This window comes from Capra hircus, chromosome 23 (genome assembly GCF_001704415.2).
Source record: "Capra hircus breed San Clemente chromosome 23, ASM170441v1, whole genome shotgun sequence".
Classification (NCBI taxonomy): Eukaryota; Metazoa; Chordata; class Mammalia; order Artiodactyla; family Bovidae; genus Capra; species Capra hircus.
The window spans coordinates 10,547,543-10,560,313 of record NC_030830.1 but is presented as its reverse complement, the minus strand read 5'-3'; the positions used below and the strand labels follow the sequence as shown (position 1 = coordinate 10,560,313).

Genomic DNA, 12,771 nt, shown 5'->3' with positions numbered 1-12,771 from the left:
TAGAGGAGGTGATGGAATTCCAGTTGAGCTATTTCAAATCCTGAAAGATGATGCTATGAAAGTGCTGCACTCAATATGCGAGCAAATTTGGAAAACTCAGCAGTGGCCAGAGGACTGGAAAAGGTCAGTTGTCATTCCAATTCCAAAGAAAGGCAATGCCAAAGAATGCTCAAACTACTGCACAGTTGCACTCATCTCACACGCTAGTAAAGTAATGCTCAAAATTCTCCAAGCCAGCCTTCAGCAATATGTGAACCGTGAACTTCCAGATGTTCAAGTTGGTTTTAGAAAAGGCAGAGGAAGCAGAGATCAAATTGCCAACATCCACTGGATCATCAAAAAAACAAGAGAGTTCCAGAAAACATCTATTTCTGCTTTATTGACTATGCCAAAGCCTTTGATTGTGTGGATCACAATAAACTGAGGAAAATTCTGAAAGAGATGGGAACACCAGACCACCTGACCTGCCTATTGAGAAACCTGTATGCAGGTCAGGAAGCAACAGTTAGAACTGGACGTGGAGCAACAGACTGGTTCCAAATAGGAAAAGGAGTGCATCAAGGCTGTATATTGTCACCCTGCTTATTTAACTTATATGCAGAGTACATCATGAGAAACGCTGGGCTGGAAGAAGCACAAGCTGGAATCAAGATTGCCGGGAGAAATATCAATCACCTCAGATATGCAGATGACACCACCCTTATGGCAGAAAGTGAAGAGGAACTAAAAAGCCTCTTGCTGAAAGTGAAAGAGGAGAGTGAAAAAGTTGGCTTAAAGCTCATCATTCAGAAAATGAAGTCATGGCATCTAGTCCCATCACTTCATGGGAAATAGATGGGGAAACAGTGAAAACAGTGTCAGATTTTATTTTGGGGGGCTCCAAAATCACTGCAGATGGTGATTGCAGCCATGAAATTAAAAGACGCTTACTCCTTGGAAGGAAAGTTATGACCAACCTAGATAGCATATTCAAAATCAGAGATATTACTTTGCCAACAAAGGTCTGTCTATTCAGGCTATGGGTTTTCCAGTGTTCATGTATGGATGTGAGAGTTGGCCTGTGATGAAAGCTGAGTACCAAAGAATTGATGCTTTTGAACTGTGGTGTTGGAGAAGACTCTTGAGAGTCCCTTGTACTGCAAGAAGGTCCAACTAGTCCATCCTAAAGGAGATCAGTCCTGGGTGTTCACTGGAAGGACTGATTTTGAAGCTGAAATTCCAATACTTTGGCCACCTCATGCGAAGAGTTAACTCATTGGAAAAGACCCTGATGCTGGGAAGGATTGGGGGCAGGAGGAGAAGGGGACGACAGAGGATGAGATGGCTGGATGGCATCACTGACTCGATGTACATGAGTTTGCGTGAACTCCAGGAGTTGGTGATGGACAGGGAGGCCTGGTGTGCTGCAGTTCATGGGGTCACAAAGAGTTGGACACGACTGAGCAACTGAACTGAAAGGAACTCTTGGAAGCAATTTTCTCATCTCATTAAGAGTGTCTTTAGTTTGTTCAAGTGTTTTTTAGTGTAAATAACCAGACACTGAAGATTATTTTATTAGACGTTAGTCCTCTTTATGCAGTGGATACATGATCACATAATAGTCAGTATCTGCACTATGTTGCCTCTCCGATAGGAGGTCAGTTGTCTTCTTAGATATTTAAAGACCTGAACATTTTTGGCTGCAGAATAGGAATATTGTTAATTGAAGTTTTTATGGATTCTGTATGGTTTTACTAAATAATGGTAGCAAGCATTGTATTTTCTTCATCAGTAATTCAAAACTCGTCCTGATAAGGTCTGTTCAGCAAGGTAAGAGTCTGCAAACAATCTTGATATGTGCATTTCAGTTTACTGACATTTGAGGATTATCCTCTATTTAACCATCCGTGGTGATTTAAGTGTGTCTCTGGGTCTCTAGGATCCTCCTTTGTGTTTGGCACTGGAGCTTCAGCACCATCTGCCAGTCCAGCGTTTGGTGCTAACCAGACCCCAACATTTGGACAAAGTCAAGGTGCCAGCCAGCCTAACCCCCCAGGTTTTGGATCTATACCATCTTCAGGGGCATTATTTTCTGCTGGTTCTCAGCCTGCACCACCTACTTTTGGGACAGTGTCAAGCAGTGGACAGCCTCCTGTGTTTGGGCAGCAGCCTAGTCAGTCTGCATTTGGCTCTGGAACAGCTCCTAATTCCAGTAAGTATGCAGTAATGGTGTAGTTTGTATCCCTACTTGAGTTTTGTATGTCTTCAGTACAGTTTTTTTTCTTTGAGTTTTGAAACCATGCACATCTCTTTTCTTCAATCTCTTGTACTTGGCAGAATAGAGACATGTATGTTTAGATTTACCTATAAACAGCATTCCCAACTCTCTTCCCAACACAGTTAAGCACTCTTGTTTTGTTTTGTTTTTTAACAAGGTAGGTGCAGGTTTTAAATAAACTATTGGTTTATTACGTATGTATGTATTTATTTACGTTTGGCTGTGCTGCGTCTTCGCTGATGCGCTCAGGCTTTCTCTAGTTGCAGTGAACAGAGGCTCCTCTGCAGGGCTCGGCTTCCGCACTGCAGTCGCTTCTCGCGCTGTGGAGCACAGGCTCTGGAGCGCGGGCTTAGTTGCTCCATGGCGCATGGTATCTTCCCGGACCGGGGATCGTGTCCCCTGCATTGGCAGGTGGATTCTTAACCACTGGACCATCCGTATCCTGTTGATGAAAGTTTGAGTTGTTCTTAGCTGTCAGAACATGCAGCTCTGCGTGCATCTTAGTACGTCACAAGGTTATACGCACTCTTTCTGATGGATTGTGCCAGTTCACATCGTTCCAGCATTAAATGAAGATCCTCATATTTGGATGCTACTTGATTTCATTTTTTGTGAATTCTTTCTGTAATTTTTTTGGGCCCTAATACTAATTGGTTGTTTTGCTTTGCTTATTGATTTGTAGAAATTCTTTATGTATTTTGAATGTTAGTATTTTGTTAGCTAGTACATGTAGCAAAATTTCTCTGTTCTGTGACACATGATAATCATTTTAATCAGAATTTAATGATTCCCAACCCCTCAATACAAAATTGAAGACTTTAGCTCTCTTTCACACAGCTAGGAATGCCTTCAGTTCTAATAGAGTGATACTGTGTGGTTAGATCACTATGCTAAATATGCAAACATTGTATGATATACTGTGATTTTCTTTCCTAGACAACATTTTGTTTTTCCTAGCCTTAGTGATTTCTTCTCATGGTTAATATTTGCTTCTCCCATTTGTATATAACTACTTTGTTTTTTCAAGTACTTTGGCTATTTCTCAGTATCTGAAATTTTACCACATAATTTTTTTGTTTTTTTATTGGTTTTTATTTTTGCTTTTGTATTGATCTCGTTGATGACCAGTATTATTTAAGTGTACGACATAGTGATCCACAATTTTTAAAGGTTTATACTCCATTTATAGTTACTGTAAAATATTGACCACGTTCCCCATGTTGTATAATATATCCTTGTAGCTTACATTATACAGAATAGTTTGTACCCCTTAACTTCTCCCCTGTCTTGCCTCTTCCCCCTTTCTGCTCACCACTAACAACCAGAAGTTCTTCCTGTGTGTCTATGAGTGTGTTGCCTTTTTGTTATATTCAGTAGCTTGTTACATTGTTTGGATTCCTCAGATAAATGATTTCATACAGTATTTGTCTTTCTCTAACTTAGTTCACTTTGCATACTCCATTCAAGCCCCTACGTGTTGTTTTAAATAGCAAAATTTCATTCTTTTTGTGTGTATGCTGGGATACTACCAGGCCACGCAAAAGCACCCACACTGCTGCCGCTGCTAAGTCGCATCAGTCATGTCAGACTCTGTGCGACCCCATAGACGGCAGCCCGCCAGGCTCCTCCATCCCTGGGATTCTCCAGGCAAGAGCACTGGAGCGGGTTGCCACGTCCTTCTCCAAAGCATACACACTGCATCTTCTTTATTCATTCATTTGTTGATGGACACTTTCGTTGTTTCCTTAATCTTGCTATAAACATTGATTGGGATGTGTGTGTTGTTTGGGATTAATGTTTTTGGTTTTTTTTTTTTTCAGATACGTACTTGGGAGTGAAATTGCTGGGTCATATGCTAGCTCTATTTTTAGTTTTTTGAGAAACTGCCTTACTGTTTTGCAATAATTAGTGGCTGCACCAATTTACATTCCCACTGACAGTGTATGAGGGTTCTCTCTTCTCTGCATCTATGCCAACTTTTGTTATTTGTGTTCTTTTCGATGATAGCTGTTCTTACAGGTGAAAGGTGATATCTCATTGTGGTTTTAATTTGCATTCCTCTGATGTTCAGCATCTTTTCATGTTCCTGTTGACCACCTGGGTACCTTCTTCAGAAAAAAAAAATGTTTATTCAAGTCTGCTCAGTTTTTATTGGGTTGTTTGTTATATTGATGTTGAGTTAGGTGAGCTGTTCATGTGTTTTGGATATTAACCCCTTATTTATCATACCATTAGCAAATATTTTCTCCCATTTTGATAGTCGTCTTTGCTGTGCAAACGCTCTGAAGTCTAATTAGGTTCCGTTTGTTTTTGCTTTAGGAGACTGATCCAAAAAAATATCGCTACAATTTATATCAGAGTTTTCTGCCTTTGTTTTCTTCAAGGAGTTTTATGGTTAGGTCTTTATGTTTTTGTATAGGGTGTGAGGAAACATTCTGATTTCACCCTTTTACGTGTGGCTATCTAGTTTTCCCAGCACCACTTATTGGAGTGACACTCTTTTCTCCATTATATATTCTTGCCTCATTTGTCATATACTAATGACCATTAGTGTGTGGGTTTGTTTCTGGGCTCTCTGCTGTGTTCCTTTGGTCTGTGTGTCTTTGCTCTTTGCTCTTTGTGCCTATACTGTACTGTTTTGATTACTATAGCTTTCTAGTGTGGTCTGAACCCAGGACGTGTGACTCCTCCAGCTCTGTTCTTTTCTCAAGGTGGTTTTGGTTATGTGGGTCTTTTGTGTTTCCATACAAATTTAAAAATAACTAGGGACTTCCCTGGCAGTCCAATGGTTAAGACTTCACTTTCCAGTGCAGCAGGTGTGGGTTCGATCCCTGGTTGGGGAGCTTAAATCCCATGTGCCTTGGAGCCAAAAAACAAAGCATTAAGAAAAAAAAAAAAAGCAGCAGCAATATTGTAACAAATTTGATAGAAACTTTAAAAATGGTCCATATTAAAAAAATCTTAAAAATATTAGTTCTGTGAATAATGTTAAGGGTATGGGTATTTTGATAGGGATTGCATTGAATCTATAGATTGCTTTGTGTAGTATGGCCCTTTTAACAATATTAGTTTTTCCAGTCCACAGACTTAGTCTGTCTTTCCCTCTGTGTTGTCTGCAATTTCTTTCATCAGTATCTTCCAGTTTTGTGAGTACAGATGTTTTACCTCCTTAGATAGGTTTGTTCTTAGGTATTCTACTCTTTTTAATGTGATGATGAATGGGGTTCTTTCCTTAATTTCTCTTTCTGATAGTTCATTGTTAGTGTATAGAAATGCAGCAGATTTCTGTGTGTTAATTTTGATTCTGCAACTTTGCTTAATTCATTGATGAGCTCTAGTAGTTTTCTGGTGGTGTCTTTAGGGTTTTCTCTGTGTAGTATGTCATCTGCAAAGTGATAGTTTCCCTTCTTCCTTTATAATTTGGATTCCTTTTATTTCCTTTTCTTCTCTGATTGACTTCCCAAACTATGTTGAATAAAAGTGGTGAGAGGGGGCATCCTTGTCCTGTTCCTGATCTTAGAGGAAATATTTCCTGTTAAATATGTTCACAATGGGCTTGTCAAAATGGCCTTTATCTTGTCAAGGTATGTTCCATCTATGCCCACTTTCTGGAGAGTTTTTAACATAAATGGATGTTGAATTTTGTCAAAAATATTTTCTTTTGAGATGATCATATTGTTTTATTCTTCAGTCTTTTGATGTGTATCACATTGATTTGTGGATATTGAACAATTATTGCATCTCTGGGTATCATGGTATATACTTCTTTTAATGTATTGTTGGATTCAGTTTGCTAATGCTTCGTTGAGGATTTTTGCATTGGTATTCATCATTGATACTGGCTTGTAATTCTCTTTTCCTGTGATATCTTTGTCTGATTTTGGTGTCAAGGTGATGCTAAGTCACCATTCTAATGAACATTCTAATGGAGATTCCCTCTAGCTTCCTCTTAAAGGAATCTGTTTCCTGAGTGTCATATCTTTTTCCTCCTTATGCCCTTGTTTTGGGAGAATACATCTTCCCATGATGTCTTAAGGACACAGGGAAGAAAAGTTTGAGACCTTATATTTCTGGAAAGATCTTTATTCTGCCCCCATGTTGGGTAAGATTTTGTTTCAATGTATATTTAGAATGAAAATTACTTTTTTTTTATGATTTTGAGGGCATTTTCCCATTGTGGATGTTCTAGCTCCCAGAGTTAGTTGCTCTTGCAGTCTCTTTACTTTTGCTTTTGGTCTGTTTTTCCTTCTGGAGCATCATTAGAGTACATTTTTGCCTCCAGTGCTCTCCTTATGAGGATGTTCCTGGTCTGGATCCATTTTATCCTTGGATGATGTTAGGAAGGCCGTGTGTCCTATTTATTATAAGCTGCTTTCATGGGAATTTTCTTGAATTATTTCTTTGGAGATTTTGCACCTCATTCTTTTTTATCTTCCATTTTTTTCTCTTTGTCTCCCACTTTTTGTTGTATTTCCTGGGAAGATTTCCTCAATTTTATCTTGAAACACCTGCTAAGATTTTACTTCTGCATGTATTGCTTATTTTCTTAGTGGAAATTGTTCGTCGATGTTCTTTTTTTTATCCTTCTGCTTTTGTTTTATATGTGTTATCTATTGATCTCTTGAGGATATTAACAGTGAGTTTTTGTTTTGTTTTTCCGTTTGATAGCTTTTGCTTTGTTTTCTCCAAATTGCTTTTTTTATTATTGCTTCAGTCTTAGTGTTTCTTACGAAATACTTTCCTCAGATGTCTGGTGCTTCTTGCCTCTTAACTCATAGTGTTTGGGTTTTGTTTGTTTTAAATTGTAGTAAGAATGTTTAACATGAGTTGTGTCTACTCATCAGCAAAGGCACAGGTAGTGGTAACTGCAGGCACAGTGTTGTAGGAAAGAGTTCTAGAATCTGAGCATCTTGCATAACTGACAGTTTACACCTGCTCTGAACAGCGCCTCTTCGTTTCTCCCCACCCCCACCTCTCCCTGCAGCCCCTGTTCTTGCAGCTTGTGTGAATTTGGTTATTTCAGATTCGTCATAGAAGTGAACTCATGCGTTATTTCACTTAACGTCCTCCAGATGCGTCCATGTTTTTTTCAAATTGCAAGATTAATATTCCATTTTATGTGGACACGTCATTTCCTTTATCTGTGCGTCTGTCTGGGGATGTCTGGGTTGTTTCTACTTAGGTTATTGTGAATAATGCTGCAGTGAGTAAGAGTCCAGATACCTTTTTGAGATCCTGGTTTCAAGTCTTTTGGGTAAATATCTAGAATGGGATTGCTAGATCATATGGTAGTTTTCTCTTTAACTTTTTGAGAAGCTTCCATACTGTTTTCCTTAGTGGCTGTGGCAATTTACCTTTCCACCAGAGGTTCACAAGGGTTCACTTTTCTCCACATCGTTGCCAGCACTTGCTATTTCTTATCGATAGCTGTTCTGAGAGATGATATCTCCTAGTGGATTTGATCTGCATTCCCCCTGATGATTGCTGAGGTCGAGCATCCTTATTATATATGCCCATGTGTTGTCTGTGGAGAAATCTCTGTTCAGGTTGTTTGCCCATTGGGCAAAGGGTTTAATTTTAATATCATTGTAGGTTTCTCTAACTGGCTTGTCCTCTTGCCAAGAGCTGAATGTTAGTATCTTTAGGTTTCTCCTTTTGGGCTGTCACATTCCCCAGAGAAGGTTCTTGAAGCCTCCTTTCTGAAGGGCATAAATCCTCGTGATTGCCAGTGTTTTGGGAGCTGAGTCAGGGCGGAAGGCTGCAGTTCTCAGCATTCGTTATACTCAGCCTGCTCCTAGTCGTTCTATTTTCAGTAGGTATCCTTGCCTCTGTGTGTGATGGGCCCCAGTCCAGAGGCCTCTCCAGAGACTAGAAGTCTGTACTTCTGCTAGGTAGAGGAGGAGAGTTCTCATCCTGTTTGTTGGGGAGGGATTGATCTGGGTATCTGCTTCTTAAACAGTTACTGGGAAAAAAAAAAAACAACAAGGCAGGATGGTAGAGTAACTGTTTAAGAAGCAGACTTCGTTCTCACTTCCAGAAGTACCTGGAACCTAAACCTTGTGGAGATGGTTAGTGTAAATGGAATGCCTTCTGTGCTTTCTCTTGCTACCAGTTTAGTATTTGGCTCCCGTCGTGCTTCCAGCTTCTAAATTTTGTTCTGTTGTCTCTTTCTCTCCCTACCTTTGTAAATTCCCCTTGCTGCGATTTTAACATAAGTTTTGAAAAAGGTAGCCTCAATATGTTGGTTGCACAATCTCAGTCAGAAGTCCACTCAGCCCTTTTTCCTCTTGGTCACGGGTGAGTTGGGTCGCTTGTTGGAGGGTGTCAGATATATATATTTTGTCTATAGAGAAATTACTTATTTTTTTTTAAGTGACCATAGGAGAACTTAACCCTTCACATGTTTTTGTATGTAAAAGTCAGAGTCATTACTAGAAAACCATCATTTTTACCTTAATGAGGTTTTTCTGCTTCAACGATTTCAGGTTCCATTTTCCAGTTTGGCAGCAGCACTGCGACAAATTTCAACTTCACCAACAACAATCCGTCAGGAGTGTTCACATTTGGTGCGAGTCCCAGCACACCCGCGGCCTCAGCCCAGCCCTCTGGCTCAGGCGGCTTTCAGTTTAGCCAGGCTTCAGCAGCGTTTACTGTGGGGTAAGAGAACTTTCTGTTGAGATATGTGCGTGTGTGTGTGTTTAGAATCACCAGGGTGCAGTATGCTGCTGCTAAGTCGCTTCAGTCGTGTCCGACTCTGTGTGACCCCATAGACGGCAGCCCACCAGGCTCCCCCATCCCGGGGATTCTCCAGGCAAGAACACTGGAGTGGGTTGCCATTTCCTTCTCTAATGCATGAAAGTGAAAAGTGCAAGTGAAGTCGCTCAGTCGTGTCCGACTCTTAGCGACCCCATAGACTAGAGCCCACCAGGCTTCTGCGTCCATGGGATTTTCCAGGCAAGAGCACTGGAGTGGGGTGCCATTGCCTTCTCCAGGTGCAGTATAGTTGAGGTAAAATCAAGTATGTTCTCCACCAATTTACCGTATTACTATCAAGCAAAAGAGCATGGGTGTGTGTGTGTATGTGTGTGTGTGTGTGTGTGTATAGGTGTAGGTATGCGGTGTAACAGTGTGCTTCCTGTAACACTGTCTCGCCACCCCCCATCACCAGTCACACAGTGTTATGATTGTGAGATTTTATGTGAGCATCATGTCACGTTACAGAGTTTTTATTTTTCGCAGGTCAAATGGGAAAAACATGTTCTCTTCTTCTGGAACTTCGGTTTCTGGTCGAAAGATAAAGACTGCTGTTAGACGCAAGAAATAAAGGTCATGGTGTGTTACACACACTGTTAACAGCTGGTGCACTGCTTTCAGATACTGGATTGTACTATAATACTGGGTTATCTGAAGTCAGATCTGCCTAAGGACTTCTTTAATTTGGGAATTTTCCTCCTTTTTTCTTTATAGAAGCCCAACTTCACCTCTCCCACCCCCCCTTTTTAAAAAAATAATAGCTAGACTGGTGACTGATTCTTCAGCAAAATTATTTTATGATCCAGCAAATTATTCACTGATTTGGCATAGGCTGGCAGAACCCAGGAATCGAGTCTGCTCGGAGAATGGCTTTGTATAGAACCTCTTCGTCTGCACCACCGTGCGCGTTGATATGCGTTTATGGAACGCATTGCAATTGTAATTATATCTGAGGAATTCTGTATAGACTAGAGAATGTTGAAATGAATGATTTCTATGCTGAGTTTGTGCTGGTGTATGTGTGAAGTGAGTGAGTTGGGTGTATCGTGCACTAAAATTTTCTGATAGAGGAAGCCTGATTAAAGAATGGTCCATGCTAAGGACTTGTTAGATCTAGTTCGTTCTCCATTTAATAATTATATGCTATTTCTATATTGTCATTCTTCTGACTATCACCTGTCTTGCCTTTTTCATTATTTTATTATGAAACTTGTGTAAATACAATCTTGTTTCTGTACTTTTTTGGCATAACATAAATCTGTGAATTTGAAATTTTAATTTTGTGTTAGAAATTTTTTTTGTTTGTTTAGTCTTGTCTCAGATTTTATTATGTAAATCCCATTATTCAAAGTTGCCTAAATCCATTTGGAAATCTTTAAAAAAAAAAAAAAATTGGGGATTCTTAAAGTGAGTTTATTGGCTTTTCTGATCCAGTTTTTGTTTGGACCAAAAACCAGTATTGTACAAAGTATTAAGCATATATTTTTATATTTACTGAAATGGACTGTGGTGACTTTGGATAATAAGGAAAAGTTTAATATTAAAGCCATGTTTATTACAGTATAATTAACATGTTAAACCATGGGATAAATGCCATCAATAAAAAATTATGAAATACTTTTTGCTCTAGTGTTAAATTATAGTGAAGGTAAAAGTGTTAGTGGAAGGGAATCTTTTTATAGAAGTTGACAGTGGTCAGTTAGAGAAATTCCAAAGAATACATTTAAGTGATTTGGACAGCTCCTAAGTGAAAGGGAAATGTCTGAAGGTACGCTCGCTGCATTTTTGTCTGGTGCTAGGAATCATGCCTACTTTGCATATAAATTGACATACCTTTTAAAAGTAGAAAATAAATGGAAACAACAATTTCTGTTTGTACTTGTATCTTCCTTCATTGGTGACTAGACAGTGTTTATTGACTGAATTTTTGGAGATACATACCCCAAGTGGCCCACAAAAACTTCAGTGGTCCTTTTGTCCGATTTCTTTTGGATTGTTTTATGGATTTTTTTTTTTTTTAAGAAGTAGATTTCTTTGTTATGGCCCATAAAAGAACTCTTGGGGGAGAGCATTTGATAACTTTATTCTTCAATTTGAACATATAATTTTATGGTGACTTTTATTTTACTGAACTTGTAGTTAGACTCTAAAATCAGTACTTTAAAATGTTTGAGCTTTTCTGTGTTTCCAGGGAAATGATTTCTGTTACTGAAATGTCTTAGGCCTTCATCACGTGCTAGCTTTGGAGTAGGAATTTTCTATTTATAATTCTCAACTTATTAAATAATAAATGTTTGACATGAACCTGTTTGGAAGGCAGAAGATGATGGTGAATACTAACGGAGTAATTTGGAAATGTGTGGGGTGTTAATGTTTAACTAAATTGCATGTTCCTTCCTTCTTAGTCATTGTTTTAGACCCATATGGATGAGGATATTAAGCTTTCTATTCTGGGAAAGATTTTTCATTAAAAATGTACCAAAACATTTCTTTTTTTTTTTAAAGCTAGTAACCAAAAACCAAACAGGGCGAGTTATAAAAATGAAGTCTCCTATCCCCCCCAAAACTGAGATTTCTAGGGCTAGAGTTGTTTGGGACTTGGGACTTGTTTTTTCACCTCTATTGCTTTAACTCTCAGGCTGCACATAGCAGCTATAGAATACACTCCTGGTCGCAGTTCCAACCACATATCTTTCCCTACTGAAGCCCAGCCAACGTATCTCTTCATCAGCTTGGTGCAGGCTGCAGACCCACTCCTTGTGGCTGTAATAGCAGCCTTGGGTTCCAAACTCCATACACAGATGAAAGTGAAGTGCTGTTTGTGGAACATGGGGAAACGTTATGGAAAGAAAATAAATAGTCCACTTTTCATGCTGGATCAATGAGGAACTGTTTTTAACTGAAAATAATCTGACGGTAAGAAAGCCATATGCAGAAAGATTGAATAATCAGGTATGTTTGTATAATTCAGTTGATTTGCAAGAGTCAAGTTGTTCTCAATGTGTATCAGTATGTTTGGTGGGGTGTTGCAAATGTATATTCTCAGACCTATGCACCAGAGATTCATGCACTCACTGGGTTCAGATAGTGTTCAAAAATCATTAAATAAGTGCCTGGAAGACTTGCGATGCCTGAGGTCCAGGCGTGCCACTTCTAGCGTTTTTTTGTTTTTTGTTTTTTTTAGTAATTTACAGTTTGAGATGTTAAGAAAAAGTACAGTTCAGACAATTGAAGTTTAAGTCTTTAGCTAATATGTTATGAATTTCTCTTAGAATTATTCATGTAATTAGGATTTTATTACTTGAGATAAAAGTGTTGGACTGTTAGCAATTTATAACCAGTCCATGAACTTCCTGGTTTAACCTGGGCAAGAACTTACGGTTTCTTTAGTATTAGTATGTCAGGTGCTGGCCCTGCCCTGTTTTGCAAACTGACAAACTTGGTATAGTAAAATTGAGAAAAATGGAATGTGTTGTCTGGCTACACACAACAGCTTTATGTCAGAGCTTTCCTTTCCTTTTCATGTGGGGTGACTTTTAGAAACTTACCTCTGACATCCACTGTAGTTCAAAGTGGAGTGGCTGGGTGCCTAACAGCACATTGTCTACAGGACTCAGACCACACTATAGTTAACTCCATTTAAGTTTACCTTTTATTATCTTTTTATTTCTTGAGGAACCTGTTTTGTATCCTGTCAGTCGAGTGTTGTTGTAAATGTTTGAATCGGGAATGCTCATAAGACCGGAATAAGATTAAATTGC

At 39.1% G+C, this 12,771-nt stretch overlaps 1 protein-coding gene across 1 annotated transcript in view; it reads left to right on the top strand.

Annotated features, from left to right (window-relative positions):
* Positions 1 to 11,314, top strand: part of NUP153 (nucleoporin 153) — a 67,599-nt gene extending 56,285 nt beyond the window's left edge. The window contains exons 20-22 of the mRNA XM_018038724.1: positions 1,919 to 2,191; positions 8,743 to 8,914; positions 9,497 to 11,314. Coding sequence (XP_017894213.1) covers positions 1,919 to 2,191; positions 8,743 to 8,914; positions 9,497 to 9,581 — 530 coding nt within the window. The 3' untranslated portion in view covers positions 9,582 to 11,314. The remainder of the gene's footprint in view (positions 1 to 1,918; positions 2,192 to 8,742; positions 8,915 to 9,496) is intronic.